The following is a 15,886-nucleotide window of genomic DNA, read 5'->3' as shown; positions in this document are numbered from 1 at the left end:
TGGTCTGTCCAGGGCTCTTATGTGGCCCGTGAGCAACTGATGCAAGGGAGGGGGTGCTGGGGGGGGCAGAGCCACTCCATTGTGGCTTCAGCACGGCAGAACAACCTCGCCTGCAGCCCTCAAGCATCGTGGGAGCATCTGCCCAGCATTGCACTGCCGCCTCTCCAGTCTGTCTATGTGCGTTTTCCTCTGCACTCCCTTCCCAGCCCAGGGGGCCTTGCAGTGAGGACACACCAACTCGGAGCTTACCATCTGCGGTTTCTATTTCTGGGACCTGGCATTACGTTTTGTGGCACACGTGGCCCGGCCTGACAAAGTGACATTTATGTCAGATCCGGCCCTTGTAACAAATGAGTTTGACACCTCTGGCTCAGAGGGAACACTGCAGGTGACAAGCCAGGGACCCAGTGTGGTGTAGCAGTTAGGAACGTCAGACTACTAAAGGAAGACCCAGGTTCGAATGCCATGAAAGCTTGCTGGGCGACCTTGGGCCGGTCACGTGCTCTCGGCCTGACCTACCTCACAGGGCCGTTGTGAGGATGAAAAGGAAGAGAGGGGGATGGTGTAAACCGTGTTGGGTCTTCACTAGGGAGAGAGACCAGGGATGAATGAAGGAATTAATTAAATAAATAAACCAACGGGACAAGTGAAAGAGAGGATCGATAGCCATTAGCAAAGGTGGCCAGAGTTCATCGCGGCGATCGGGCTGCTCGCTGGGAGTCAATACACAAACCATTAAGTGACTTGTAACTAACCGCCAGCGAAACATAACCCCTGGGTTGCAGAAGCCCCTGACTGGTAACCAGCAGAGCCTAGTCGATATCAGACTGGCACTTCCACACATGCTAAATAATGCAGCTTCAATCCACCTCAGCGACCCTTTGCAAACGGAATTTGCCATTTCACCCAGCAGAATCCGGTTGCGGAGGGCATCGAAAGTGGATTGAAAGCGCGCTATCCAGTGTGCGTGAAAGCGACTCTGCGTCTGAGGCTGGGCGGCATCTGCAGCCGATCGGAACGAGTTTCGTGCCTCCGATTTCAGCCGTCGCTTTGCCCTTGGGCTGCACCAAATAATCGGTGTGGGTTTTATGTGTGTCCCACACGGAGCGGCAGGAGGTATAATTGAGGAAATGTGAGGCAGGGCAGCGGGCCAGCCGGGGTTAAGTGAAAGCGAAGTTGATCCCATCACGGGGGCTGATTTTGGGGTCACCGTTGGCTGGAAGGCAGGCTGGGAAATATCCGTCGGAGCCGCGACGTATCATAAATGTATTTCTGCAAGCCGTGGACTTTGTGACGGATGGAAGGAAAGGGTCAGGAATATGCTCTCTCTCACACACACACAGACACACCGACAGCAGTGATGGATTGAACCACAACCTGGTTCAGAAAGCCGGATGACATTCGATTTGACGGTATCGACCAAAGGCTGGAAACATTAAATATCTTTGTTAATCTGGCACCAGCTTCATTCATACTTTATGATTATTGTTATTAGGGCCTGTAATTTATCGCAGTCAGCTTTGGAACGCAGTCAACTGGGTTTTGTTTTTTTTCCCTTCCCTGTCACGATTTTCACCTCATGCTCTTTGCTTTTTTGGCATTTATAGCCACAACAAAAAGCAAGGTTGTCCCCCCCCCTTCCTTTCTTTTGAAAGAGTCCGATCTCCCTCTACTGGGGAAAGGAGGTGAAACTTCACTTCCCGGGAATGATGATCACAGGAAGACATACAATACCCGTGGCTACATATGCAGCAGAAGTCCAGTGGCACCTCAAAGGTCCTTTCCGCACTTGGATCTCATCCCTGGTTTTATCAGAGTTCAACTCACAACACAACACCTTGCATTTATCCCTGGTTATAACAGCATGCTGGAGAAGACTCTTGAGAGTGCCTTGGACTGTAAGAAGATCCAATCAGTCAATCCTAAAAGAAATCAACCCTGACTGTTCCCTGGAAGGCCAGATAATGAAACTGAAGCTCAAGTACTTTGGCCACCCAATGAGAAGGGAGCCCTCACTGGAGAAGAAGACCCTGATGCTGGGAAAGACTGAAGGTCAAAGAAGAAGGGGACGGCAAAGGATGAGATGGTTGGACAGTGCAACGAACATGACATTGAGCAAACTTCAGAGGATGGTGGAAAACAGGAGGGCCTGGCGTGATCTTGTCCATGGGGTCGCGAAGAGTCGGACTCGACTGTGCAACTGAACAACAACGACATAACAGCATCCGTTTATCCCGGGACAATTGTGGGGCGAAACCGGGGTGACCCCGATGTAATGTGGAAACAAAAAAATACCCCGAGATAATTACGGGGGTGAACTCGCGTGTGGTGTAGAATATAAGTTCAGGGACAGGGTTGAACCAGGATTTAAGGTCTAGTCCAGAATCGCCCAAAGCCTAACAACATTTATTCCAGTGTGAGCTTTCGTTCACTTCTTCAGATGCAAAGGGAAAAAAGGAACTGATCTACCTCATTTTTGCAGAGGGGGAAAGAGGGAAGAGTTGAGCAGGGAATGAATACAGTGAATCAGGGGAGAGTCTCTGTGGATGAACTTGGACCTCTTGGGTAGTTTAATGGAGGACGGGAGCGGTCAGAGGTTCTGGTCCTTCCCGCATATGGTGAAAATAAAATAAGCAAAAGTTTTGCTATGATAGACTTAACATGGCTGACCCACGAAGAAGAAGAGTTAGATTTATAACCCTGCCCTTCACTCAGAGTCTCAGAGCGGTTTACAATCTCCTTCCCCTCCCCACAACAGACGCCCTGTGAGGTTGGTGGGGCTGGGAGAGCTCTGAGGGAACTGCTCTTGAGAGAACAGCTCTGAGAGAACTGTGACTGACAGAAGAAGAAGAAGAAGAAGAAGAAGAAGAAGAAGAAGAAGATGATGATGATGATGATGATGATGATGATGATGATGATGATGATGAGTTGGATTTACACCCCGGCTTTCACTCAGAGTCTCAGAGCGGCTTACAATCTCCTTTCCCTTTTCCTCCCCACAACAGACACCCTGTGAGGTCGGTGGGGCCAAGAGAGCTCTTTTGAACCTGAAGTACAACTCTTCCCTCATCGATGTTCTTCAACAAGGTGCTTACTGGGGGACGCACGGGGGATGCACGGGAAGCAGACCCGGGAGCGGGGCTACAAATTTACATTGCCAAGATGAAGCTCGAGGTTAGAGAACTTTGGTACCTAATTAAGAAGGTTAGCATCGAGGGGGAATGCTGCTGAGTTAAACATCAGCCGTTTTCAACCTGTGTTCCGGAAGAGCTGGGGTTTTCTTGGAAGATTGTCTTATTTTTAACCTTACGCTTCCTCACTCTGGGCTGTGTAGCTGCTCCCCCCGGTTTTATTCTCCCAACAAACCTGTGAGGTAGATTAGGCTGAGAGACAGGAAGAGAAGAAGAGATTGGATTTATACCCCACCCTTCAGTGCCCAAAGGAGTCTCAGAGCGGCTTACAATCCCTCCCCCTCCCCACAACAGACACCCTGTGAGGTGGGTGGGGCTGAGAGACCTCTCTCAAGGACTGCCCTTGAGAGAACAGCTCTGAGAGAACTTGTGACTGACCCAAGGAGGAGGAGGAGGAGATTGGATTTATCCTCCACCCTTCACTACCCAAAGGAGTCTCAGAGCGGCTTACAATCTCCTTTCCTTCCCCCTCCCCACAACAGATGCCCTGTGAGGTAGGTGGGGCTGAGAGAGCTCTTTCGAGGACTGCCCTTGAGAGAACAGCTCTGAGAGAACTGTGATTGACCAGCAGCTCCGTAGCTAATGTGGGGCCCCCTAGTGTTTCTTCTGGGCCCCCTCCCTCCTGGGCTGGCCTCAAATTGAATTAATGCAATTAACTATGATTTAATTAGCTACACACCCCCAGGCCCCCTCCCAAAAAATCCCTAGCTACGGGGCTGTTGACCAGCAGCTGCAAGTGGAGGAGTGGGGAATCAAACCCGGTTCTCCCAGATTAGAGTCCGCGCACTTAACCACCACACCAGACTGGCAGCACAGAAAGTGACTCCAGAATAAACAAGGAATACAGCACTCCACGCCTCCTGACTCAGCCAATCCCACCCTCTCGATATTCTCCCACGTTTTTTAAGAAAGCCAACCTTTTTGTGACTCCCACTCGCTCTATTATTATGCTTCGCTTAAAAGCACCTTGAATATAGCAACATCCTTTCCCTCCCCCCCCCCCCCCCTCCCCGCTTGAAGGAGACCTACTTCCACTAGGGTGATTTGTCTCTTCTCTAAACCCAGAGGCGTAGGCGAAAATGTAAGGTCGAGACCCTTCAGCTTGTGACGGCAAGTCATGGAACCGCCGTGCGGTTTTTGTAAGGGGGGAGAGCCTAACGGCCCCCTCTTTGGAGGAAGCCGTTTTCAATTCCACATGAGACGCGCTCGAGACCTCGCCACCCTTGCAACAGCAGCCGCCAGATTATTCAAAACACACTCGAGTGGAGTTGACATTGATTCCAGTACCATCAAGGAAATGCAAAGCCTACAGCTTAGCCTCCAAAGTCTATGCTGCAGCTGGCAATTTGTGTGTGTGTGGGGGGTCATAAAAACTGGCTGGGGTCTTCGGTCTATGAGAGGTGTCAATGAGAGTGATTCTGTGTGTGACGTTTGAAGAGAGAGCATAGTCTGTGTGACTATGGGAGCTTTTGAGTCTATTCTGTGTGAATAAGACCCACAGTTTAGCTTGTGTGAATATGAGTTTGAGTCTATTCCGTGTGAATAGGACAAAGAGTTCAGCCTGTGTGGCTATATAGATGAGAGAGAGAGAGAGATTAGACTGAGTGTCTACACCTATCAGAGTGGAGTTTTGGGAGTTTGAGAGACTGTTTGTGACACCAAGCTTTGTCAGTGATATTTACCAAGTTCCTTTCATACATTTTAAGCTGTATATATGTCGTGTTGGAGCCTGCTTTGCGGGGAGGGCGGGGTACAAATTTGAAAATAAACAAACAAACAGCTCAAAATAACCAGAAACCTATTTTGTTCTTTATTAAATAAATCATTTTTTATCCCAGAAATCAGAATAGTCCTTCCTCAGGGCCACATAGTCCTCCGAAGTGCCCAGACCCCTAGGTCATTCTACAAAAAGAGATTTGGAATTTTTAATTCCTGGTGGCAGCAGAAATCTACCAAGTTTAGGTACACAGAGAGGGTTTTAAAGATAAAAACAGTCTCCCCAATAAGCGAGGACGCCACAGAGTGTCTTCGGTCAAGGGTCTGGCAAAAATGGAGGAAGGGGTTCAGGGATTATAGGGCTTGGTGAACTCAGAGGACTAAATTGAAATTATCGAAATTATGGTATGTCATTGTGTGTGGAATAGCCAGGAGAGTCCCCAGAGGGAATGTTTGGCTGTCGAAGATGTAGCTCTTTTTTGTAGCCACTAGGTGGCGAGCTATGCTTATCTTGTAGGCCGAGAGTGCTGTGATTTGACTAAGGTCACCCAGCTAGCTTCAAGTGGGGAAGTGGGGAATCGAACCCGGTTCTCCAGATTAGAGTCCACCGCTCTTTAACCACTACACCAAACTAGTGAACTAAAAAGTCACATGAACACATGAAGCTGCCTGAGATTGAATCAGACCACTGGCCCATCAAAATCAGACTGGCAGCGGCTCTCCAGGGTCTCAGGCAGAGGTCTCTCACACCTCCTCCTGCCTGGTCCTTTTAACTGGAGATGCCGGGGATTGAACCGGGGACCTTCTGTATGCCAAGCAGGGGCTCAGGCGCTAAGCCACAGACCCTATTTTTGTTTACAGGTTAGTTGGCAACTCCCTGAGTTAATTTATTTCTTTCATTTATACCCCTTTGTTCTCTCCAATAGGGTCCCAATGAGGCTTACATTGTCCTTCCATTTTATCTTCACAACAACCCTGTGCGGTAGGTTAGGCTGAGAGTGCCCAAGGTCACCTCGTGTGGTAGAGTGGGGATTCGCACCCGGGACTCCCCGATCTTAGTCGGACATTCTAACCGCTACACCACATAATTACAGTCGCACAGTGTCCACACTGCATCTTACCTTACCTGAGAGAGCCAGTTTCGTGTAGTGGTTGTGCGTGGACTCTAATCTGGGAGAACCGGGTTTGAGTCCCCCCTCCTCCACTTGCCCCTGGCTGGATGACCTTGGGCAAGCCGTAGTTCTGTTAAGAGCTGTTCTTGAAAAAAGAGCAGTTTCTGTCAGAGCTCTCTCAGCCCCACCCACCTTACAGGGTGTCTGTTGTGGGGAGGGGAAGGGAAAGGAGTTTGTAAGCCGCTCTGAGACTCCTTCTCTTCTTCTCTTCTACCTTCAAGATATCCTGTAAATTCTGCCCTCGAGAGATAAAATTGTTTTGGTATCTTACAACAGCCCTCCAAGGTGGGCCTAGTACTCTGCCTCGCTGAGAGCCAGTTTGGTGTAGTGGTTAGGAGTGCAGACTCCAATCTGGGAGAGCCGGGTTTGATCCCCCATTCCTCCACATGCAGCTGCTGGTGTGTCCTTGGGTCAGTCACAAGTTCCTTCAGAGCTGTTCTCTCAAGAGCAGTCCCGGAAAGAGCTCTCTCAGCCTCACCTACCTCACAGGGTGTCTGTTGTGGGGAGGGGAAGGGAAGGAGAGTGTAAGCCGCTCTGAGACTCCGAGTGAAGAGCGAGGTACAAATTCAACTCTTCTTCTTCTTACTCTTCTTCTTCTTCGCTGCATATGTTGTGGCGGGAGACTCGAAGGCTGCAGCTTGCCAATGGTCACGAAGGATATTGCTGGCGAAGCCGAGCTTTGAGCCCGCAACAGCTTTGCTGCTCCCGTCTTCATAGCGGGACACTTATTCCACGTGAGGAAACCACAGGAAACATTCCTTCACACTCCCCGAGCCTCTTCCTTCATCATTCCATCTGCTTTCCCTCCAGCCAGTAAATATCTACTTCGCGTCCAATCTTTGAAAGCTCACAGATAAAATATGAGCCGGCATTCAGTGATCTAATCATAATATGTCAGTATTTTTTGGTGCATAAAATTGAGCTGATTGGACACCAAAATGATGGAGTGTGATAATACCGGAATCCTTTCCATCTCCTCCCCCCCATACACACATACACTGTTTCTTCGGGAGAGCGTTGTATGTCTTCAGATCCCTTTTTGTTGTTGTTGTTGTTCACATCAGCAATATGAAGGTTATGAGTCAGCCACTGGAGATGTGACGGGGCAGAATTTGAACCCCGAGCCCTTGGCCACATTGCCTCTGACACCAAGAACACCCCTTGTACACACACCCTGTTGGAAGCGAAGGCGCTGTCCCCCGTCTCAGACCTCCAGAAGCAAGTGGCAAGAGATACTAGATAGCTGGATAGGCACACTGACCTTTTCTTCCTGTCTTCACTCTTCTGCCATTGTCCCCTTTGAAATGTAGACTGTGTTCTGAGGGACCTTTTCCTTCCTTCTGTTCTCTCTCAGCGGAAGACGAGGGTCACGGACCAAGAGGGTCATGGTGGGATGGCTTTGTTCTTTGTTGGAGGGGCCGTGGCTCAGTGGAAGAGCCAGTTTGGTGTCATGGTTAAGTGCGCGGACTCTAATCTGGGAGAACCGGGTTTGATTCCCCAGTCCTCCAAAAGCAGCTGCTGGATGACCTTGGGCAAGCCATAGTTCTGTCAGAGCTGTTCTTGAAAAAGAACCGTTTCTGTCAAGAGCTCTCTCGGCCCCACCTGCCTCCCAGGGCGTCTGTTGTGGGGAGGGGAAGGGAAAGGAGTTTGTAAGCCGCTCTGAGACACCTTTGGGTAGTGAAGGGCGGGGTAGAAATCCAATCTCTTCTTCTCTCTTGGCACCATGAGGCAGATGGCTTGTACGGGCTAGAGGTGGTGGAAAAATCCCAGTTTGCAAATTGCTGTAACTCTGATTTGCACAACCACCGAACATGTCCCTCTGGGTTGATTCCCAGTTTGCTTGTTCCCTTCCCTTATAGTGTTGTTTTGCATAATTAAGGCAGATGGGTTAGATTGAGGATCTGTCACAGCTCAACAGAACATCTGGGATCAGGTTCGAATCCACGCCTGCCTTGAAACTCCCAGGATGCCTGTCTTTGGATTTTTGATGTGGCACTAGTCTTTCCTGAAAACACCTCCTATGGATATTTAACTTGTTCCCATGCATGCCATTGTATCTCCTAGAGCAGGGGTGTCGAACTCATTACCAAAATGATGGAGTGTGATAATACCGGAATCCTTTCCATCTCCTCCCCCCCATACACACATACACTGTTTCTTCGGGAGAGCGTTGTATGTCTTCAGATCCCTTTTTGTTGTTGTTGTTGTTCACATCAGCAATATGAAGGTTATGAGTCAGCCACTGGAGATGTGACGGGGCAGAATTTGAACCCCGAGCCCTTGGCCACATTGCCTCTGACCCCAAGGACACCCCTGGTACACATACCCTGTTGGAACTAAAGGCGCTGTCCTCTGTCTCAGACCTCCAGAAGCAAGTGGCAAGAGAGACTAGATAGCTGGATAGGCACACTGACCTTTCCTTCCTGTCTTCACTCTTCTGCCATTGCCCCCTTTGAAATGTAGATTGTGTTCTGAGGGACCTTTTCCTTCCTTCTGTTCTCTCTCAGCCGAAGACGAACTCTCTCCCTGCACGGACCAAGAGGGTCACGGTGGGATGGCTTTGTTCTTTGTTGGAGGGGGCGTGGCTCAGTGGAAGAGCCAGTTTGGTGTCGTGGTTAAGTGTGTGGACTCTAATCTGGGAGAACCAGGTTTGATTCCCCACTCCTCCACTTGCAGCTGCTGGATGACCTTGGGCAAGCCATAGTTCTGATAAGAGCTGTTCTTGAAAAAGAGCAGTTTCTGTCAGAGCTCTCTCAGCCCTACCTACCTCCCAGGGTGTCTGTTGTGGGGAGGGGAAGGGAAAGGAACTTGTAAGCCGCTCTGAGACACCTTTGGGTAGTGAAGGGTGGGGTAGAAATCCAATCTCTTGTTCTCTCTTGGCACCATGAGGCAGATGGCTTGTATGGGCTAGAGGTGGTGGGCGGGACCAATGAAAAATCCCAGTTTGCAAATTGCTGTAACTCTGATTTGCACAACCACCGAACACGTCCCTGTGGGTTGATTCCCAGTTTGTTTGTTCCCCTCCCTTATAGTGTTGTTTTGCATAATTAAGCAGCAGAACTGGAAGAAGAAGCAGAAGACAGCCAGTTCCACTGCGTGCCTGATAGAAGCCCCCCGGGAGCCTGATCTGACCCCCGGGCCGCATATTTGACACCCCTGTCCTAGAGGCTGTCTGGGATTCTCACTGGGGTGGTCGCAGCCAATCAGGGATCACATACTGACAGCACAACACTGCACAGCCAATCAGAGTTTAGCTGCACCATTACGTCACAATGGGCAAGTGAAGGCAAGGCAAATACTTTCCCCGGATTCGTGATCTCACTTGTCAGGAACCATAGCCATACAACCAATCAGATGTGGCCCTGGAGAAAGAGAGCAAATGAAGATAATGTGAATGAATAGCTTCTCCTTTTGGCAAGGTGCTGATTTATCCTCGAAAATTGAGACATTTTCCGGCATGGCTGGAAACATTCGAGCAAAGCGGTGGATCAGTTCCAGCCAACCGTGAATCTGACAGCCAGAACTGGAACAGTTCCTTGAACTGGTTCTGACTGTCAATCTCTCGCCTGCCAGTTCTGACGTTACGAAAAACTGCACCCTCTGGCTCTTTCTCCCAGTTTCCTTCTCAACCCCAAATCACCCCTTTTAGGGGAGAGGGGCTTCCAAAACTGGCCTTAAGGGGACCTCCCCTGGAGTTACCTGGCTGTCCCTTGGTGCCCGACTCCATCCTTCTCTTATTCCTGTCTTCTTCTTTCTCCCATTCCCCGCCCCACCCAGGTTATAAATTAAAAGCCAGTCTCATTAAAATCACAAGTAATCTTTCCCTTGCCGTAGCTGCTAACAATCCTGCGCAGGGAGATACCCCGGCTGCCTCCCGGAGCCGTAATTCAATCGGATGCGCCCGAGCTCTTGTTCACGAACTGCTGGAGTTGCACATTTGGCCCAAATTTATGGTACCGGGAGCATCCCCGGGCTGAGTTACGGCTTTGGGTTGGGGGGGCTGCATTATTCTGCATTCTGCATTACTCCTGGCATTCTTCAACAGCCCAGGAGCAGGGAGGGGAACCTGCCTGGAACGCAGGCCCAGCCGTGTGCATTGTCCACCCGGCTTTCCTGCCAGCCGCTGAGAAGCCTTTGGGAATCAGGAAGCTGTCAGTGTGGAGTAAACAGCCAGATCACAGGGGCGAGAAATAAAGGCTCTAAATAACTGGCAATCTGAGTGGGTTAGTACAGCGACGGGCACTTGCCTCCAGCAGTCATGGTGAGGCTCGTGGTTACGAACTTTCAGAGGCGTCTCTTGGGTCATGGCGGGATGGCTTTCTTCTTTGTGGGAGGGGGCGTGGCTCAGTGGAAGAGCTTCCGCTCGGCATGCAGAAGGCCCCGGGTTCAATCCCCGGCATCTCCAGTTAAAAAGATCTTGCAGTGGGTGGCGTGGAAGACCTCCGCCTGAGACCCTGGAGAGCTGCTGCCAGTCCGAGTAGACGATACGGACCTGGGTGGACTGATTCTGTATAAGGCAGCTTCGTATGTGTTAGCGTGTGTGGCAGACTGCCAAGGTCCCAAGCAGCACCTCCAAAATGAGAGCCAGTTTGGTGCAGTGGTTAAGAGCGGCGGACTCTAATCTGGAGAACCGGGTTTGATTCCCCACTTGTCCACATGCAGCCAGCTGGGTGACTTTGGGTCAGTCACCAGTGCTCTCAGAGCTCTCTCAGCCCCACCTTAAGCTGGCCGCATAGGGAAATCAGCACTGTGGAATGGCTGCAGTGCCCTTGTTACGGTTGTTGTTGTTCAGTCGCACAGTCGACTCCGACTCTTTGTGACCCCATGAACCAGATCACGCCAGGCCCTCCTGTCTTCCGCCGTCCTCTGAAGTTGGTTCAGCTTCATGTTCATTGCATCAATAGCACTGTATAACCATCTCATCCTTTGCCGTCCCCGTCTTCCATGCTTTGTTGTTGTTCAGTCGCACAGTCGAGTCCGACTCTCCGCGACCCCATGGACCAGATCACGCCAGGCCTTCCTGTCTTCCGCCGTCCTCTGAAGTTTGCTCAACTTCATGTTCGTTGCATCTATGACACTGCCTAACCATCTCATCCTTTGCCGTCCCCGTCTTCTTTGACCTTCAATCTTTCCCAGCATCAGGGTCTTCTTCTCCAGTGAGGGCTCCCTCCTCATTGGGTGGCCAAAGTATTTGAGCTTCAGCTTCAGTCTCTGGCCTTCCAGGGAACAGTCAGGGTTGATTCCTTTTAGGATTGACTGATTCGATCTCCTTGCAGGACTCTCAAGAGTCTTCTCCTTGATCCGGTAGACTGTGGTTATCCTCTCAGGGTAACGCAACAGAGAGGACCGACCTGGAATGCTGACTGCACAAGCAGTCCCCGCGTCTCTCTGTGTGCAGGCTTTCTGGGGATGACCCAGGCCTGCTCTCAAGTCAGTCAAGAAACTTGCCAAATTCTCATGACTACGCCCAGGTGCCTCGCCGTCTTTATTCCTTCCAATCCCTTCGTTTGCGCCTCTCGTTTCCTGTGAACTGAAACGTATTTTTTCCCCCTTTCCTAATTAACTCCCTGCCACCTCGCTCTGTGGGTGGGTGGGTTTTTTTTAAAAAAACAACAACCCTGATTTATTTCTGCCTTTCTCCATTCGGAGAGATGGGACACTTAATCTGCAGTGCGCCGACTCTCAACAAGGCGTCTCGATGAAACGCCAATCGCTCATCCGGGCAGCCCGTTGCCAGCTTTCTGCTGCTTCCCAGCTTGCGGAGGGCTTCTTGTGGTCCATCAGCTTTTTTTTGCCGTGCCCGCTCCAAACCGGCGATTGCTATTCTGGCTTGTTCGCGCGTTCTCCCACAGTTCTCGTGCTGTCGTTGTTCGGTTCGGTTCATTGTATTAATGGCAGTGCATGAATCACTCCCCTGTTCCAGTCACAATAGCTCTTTCTCAGTTGTTACGATTTTGGCATTCATACCTGGCGTACCAGGAGACCATGATATGTGCCATGCTCTTGATACGCGCAGACACCATTTTGTGCGAGTGGGATAATGCACTTCTTTTCTGGGTCCGGTGCGTGTCAATGCGCACCCGCAAAAAACTGGGCTTCCAATCACGTGGGCCAAAGACGAAAATCACATCTGTTCACACGAAAGGGCCAACGGACCTATTCAGGGACTGCACACTCTCCTGGTATGTGAAGCACGTAGACCATTGCCGTCAAGTCACAAGTGACTTATGGCAACCTCAGAAAGGGGCTTTTGAGGCAAGGGAGAAGCAGAGGTGGTTGGCCGTTGCCTTCCTCTGCAGAGCCTTCCTTGGTGGTCTCCCGTCCAAGTACTGACCCTGCTTAACTTACAACTGAAGGCCACCCCAGCAAGGGGCTTTCGAGGCCAGTGAGAAGCAGAGGTGGTTTGCCATGGCCTTCCTCTACAGAGTCTTCCTTAGTGGTCTCCCTTCCAAGTATCCGACCCTGCTTAGCTTGAAACTGAAGGCAACCCCAGCAAGGGGCTTTTGAGGCCAGTGAGAAGCAAAGGTAGTTGGCCATTGCCTTCCTCTGCAGAGCCTTCCTTGGTGGTCTCCCTTCCAAGTACCCGACCCTGCTTAGCTTGAAACTGAAGGCAACCCCAGCAAGGGGCTTTTGAGGCCAGCGAGAAGCAGAGGTGGTTTGCCTTTGCTTTCCTCTGCAGAGTCGTCCTTGGTGGTCTCCCTTCCAAGTACCTGACCCTGCTTAGCTTACAACTGAAGGCAACCCCAGCAAGGGGCTTTTGAGGTCAGTGAGAAGCAGAGGTAGTTGGCCATGGCCTTCCTCTGCAGAGTCTTCCTTGGTGGTCTCCCTTCCAAGTACCGACCCTACCTAGCTTCCGAGATCTGATGAGATCGGGCTAGACCATGCCGCCTTCTTTCCCGATATGTACGATAGAAGTGTCAGAATTGTGACCAAAAACACCCTGGCCTGGATAGCCCAGGCAAAGCCAGTCTCATTGCCTTCCTCTGCAGAGCCTTCCTTGGTGGTCTCCCTTCCTAGTACCGACCCTGCTTAGCTTACAACTGAAGGCCACCCCAGCAAGGGGCTTTCACAGCAAGGGAGAAGCAGAGGTGGTTGGCCATGGCCTTCCTCTGCAGAGTCTTCCTCGGTGGTCTCCCTTCCAAGTACTGACCCTGCTGAGCTTCTGAGATCTGATGAGATCGGGCTAGACCATGCCGCCTTCCTTCCCGATATGTACGATAGAAGTGTCAGAATTGTGACCAAAAACACCCTGGCCTGGATAGCCCAGGCAAAGCCAGTCTCATCGGATCTCAAATGCAAGGCCGACTCTGGCAGGTACTTGGAAGGGAGACCTCTAAGGAATACCAGGGCAGGGATGCAGAGGCAGGCAATAATATGCCACCTCTCTGAAATGCCCATGCCTCACTAGAGGTCGTCAGTAGTCATAGATGATTTACACACACACACACAAACACACACACCAATGTTCCCTCTAAGCTGCGGGGTCTTGTGAGCAAAAATTCTACTTTGTGAGCTGCTGGCATTAAAGTTGTGGGTGAGCAATTTGGCTGCTGCATAAGTTAGCTTGCTCTGGAGCCCCGTCCTTCCTGAGCGGAGACAAAAATGTGTGAGCCAGAGGCTAAAAAACTGTGAGCTGGCTCACACTAACTCAGCTTAGAAGGAACACTGACACACACACACAAAATTTCTTTTAAAATCTGACCAAAAAGGACTGATGGAATTGCAAACTGCGGACAACGCCCCCCAATGCTCAATAGCAATGTCCGCTTGTTATTGAGCACTCAGAATTGTTTGAACGTAAGAGGAATGGGTTGAAGCTGGATACTCCTGGCATGGAAATGTAGTCAAGGGGGGCGGCCGATGTTTAGCCTTTGAGTCAGAGGCAACCCGTGAGCCCATTTCATCTGGACCTCTCCAAATGTTAATCAACGTACAATAAGATGTCCGTGCAGTGTTTTCCCACACATATGGAAAAGCACAAGGGTTTTAGGGAGCAAGCTGTGGCACCAGGAGGGTTGGCCTTATGAGCCCCAGTTTATGGGCTCAGCGGCGTGTACGTGTCCCCGAATGTAGGCAGTCGCTTGCAAACCCAGTTGAGACAAGTGTGATTTACTTCTGAGCAAATGGGCATAGGATCCAGTTTACACCATGTTTATCCACGGAGATGAGGAGACGGGACGAGCCCCCATAGGATTATTTTAAATCCAGAGTCTAAAATTATATAATTACATCAACGATAAAAAGAAATAGACTTACTCTGTACTTTGGTATTATGCTTCTCAATTGGGCACGGGCAGGAGTCATTTCATGGAAAAAGAGGTGCATGGGCTCATTAGCATAACTCATTAGCATAACTTATTTGCATAGGTCACACCCCCTGACCTCACTGGAAGTGTGTCAGAAGGCAACAGCCACCACTCAGGCTCCACTGGACTCTTTTGGATTGCTAGCGTTGGGGGGGGGGGGGAACGTGCAGATCTATCCTCACAGAGGAGGGACAGCTTGTACCTGAATAGAACTTGGTCTTAAAAGTGCAACTGGACTGTTTTGGACCGGGGGGCTGGGGGGGGGCTCTGCAACTTACCTGGCTGCTTCTTGCTCTGACTGAGGGCTGCTGGGAGCAGGGGGCGGGGCTTGTTGCCTGGGCTCTTTACTGCCGGAGCTCCGCTCCTGTGCGCTCCTGCAGGAAATGACCCCTGGACACTGGAAATAATATGGAGATGTGCATTTCCTGAGCACGTGCACTGCATAAAGCTTAGGCCAGTGATGGCAAACCTTTTAGAGACCGAGTGCCCAAACTGTGACCCAAAACCCACTTATTTATCGCACAGTGCCAACACGGCAATTTAACCTGAATACTGAGGTTTTACTTTAGAAAAAACAACTCATACATTAACTTAAGAGGATCCAAACAAAGTAAGGAAAGCAATCCCAAATGCTTTCATTTACTTAAAATTATTTGGCAGAGAATTCAACACTTTAATTATGGTCTGGGCCTGGCTGGGGCGATGGCACACGTGCCCACAGGTCTCTGAGTGCCACCTCTGGCACCCATGCCATAGGTTTGCCACCACTGCCTTAGACGATTACTCAGCACATTGGAGAGGATGGAGGGAAGGAATTGGAATGGCGAAATACATGTCCATCCCCTGGAACCAGGGTATAGAAAAGAGAGCAGCCTTGAAAATAGAGACATTGGCCCTGCCTGCCTTTGAAAACTTCTGAGTTCCAGCAAGCTGAAGGAATCGACAGAGCGTTTGCCTGGAACTGAGGTCACCAGCTATAGTGAACATCTGTTTCCCCTTCAGATGTTTCCCCTTCAGACGGGAATCTATATATTACCGGCACCGGCCTGTGTTTCTGTATAATCCGACAAAAAAAAAAGCAGGGGCGAGCCCGTGGGCTGGTGGACAAACCAACGGCAGCTCCGTTTTGAAATATTATTCGCCGTTGCACTGGTCGGTGCTAATGAGCGCTACGGAACTTTGGAAAAGAGTATTAAGTGCTTTGTAGGGGGCTTATACTTCATAGCGGTAAGGTCAGCTGTGTCATCCCCAAATGGTTAAGGCTTGCTCCTTTCAGCCCTTGAGCCCAAGGAGACAAGCCGGCTATCCCAATATATTCCGGCAATCCCCTCTAGGATTTGCAGTCCAACACAAACCCGCACACACCCACAAATGCACACCCCATTCTGCTTGTTGTTGTTGTTGTTCAGTCGCACAGTCGAGTCCGACTCTCCGCGACCCCATGGACCAGATCCCGCCAGGCCTTCCTGTCTTCCGCCGTCCTCTGGAGTTGGCTCAATTT

At 50.5% G+C, this 15,886-nt stretch overlaps 1 protein-coding gene across 1 annotated transcript in view; it reads left to right on the top strand.

Annotated features, from left to right (window-relative positions):
- The first annotated feature begins 3,072 nt into the window (after positions 1-3,072).
- Positions 3,073-15,886, top strand: part of GNA12 (guanine nucleotide binding protein (G protein) alpha 12) — a 70,603-nt gene continuing 57,789 nt past the window's right edge. The window contains 1 exon segment of the mRNA XM_015418678.1: positions 3,073-3,174. Within this exon segment, the coding sequence (XP_015274164.1) occupies positions 3,073-3,174 (102 nt within the window).

Source organism: Gekko japonicus, unplaced genomic scaffold (genome assembly GCF_001447785.1).
Source record: "Gekko japonicus isolate JY-2015 unplaced genomic scaffold, Gekko_japonicus_V1.1 scaffold598, whole genome shotgun sequence".
NCBI lineage: Eukaryota > Metazoa > Chordata > Lepidosauria > Squamata > Gekkonidae > Gekko > Gekko japonicus.
This window is presented reverse-complemented; position numbering and strand designations above follow the sequence as displayed.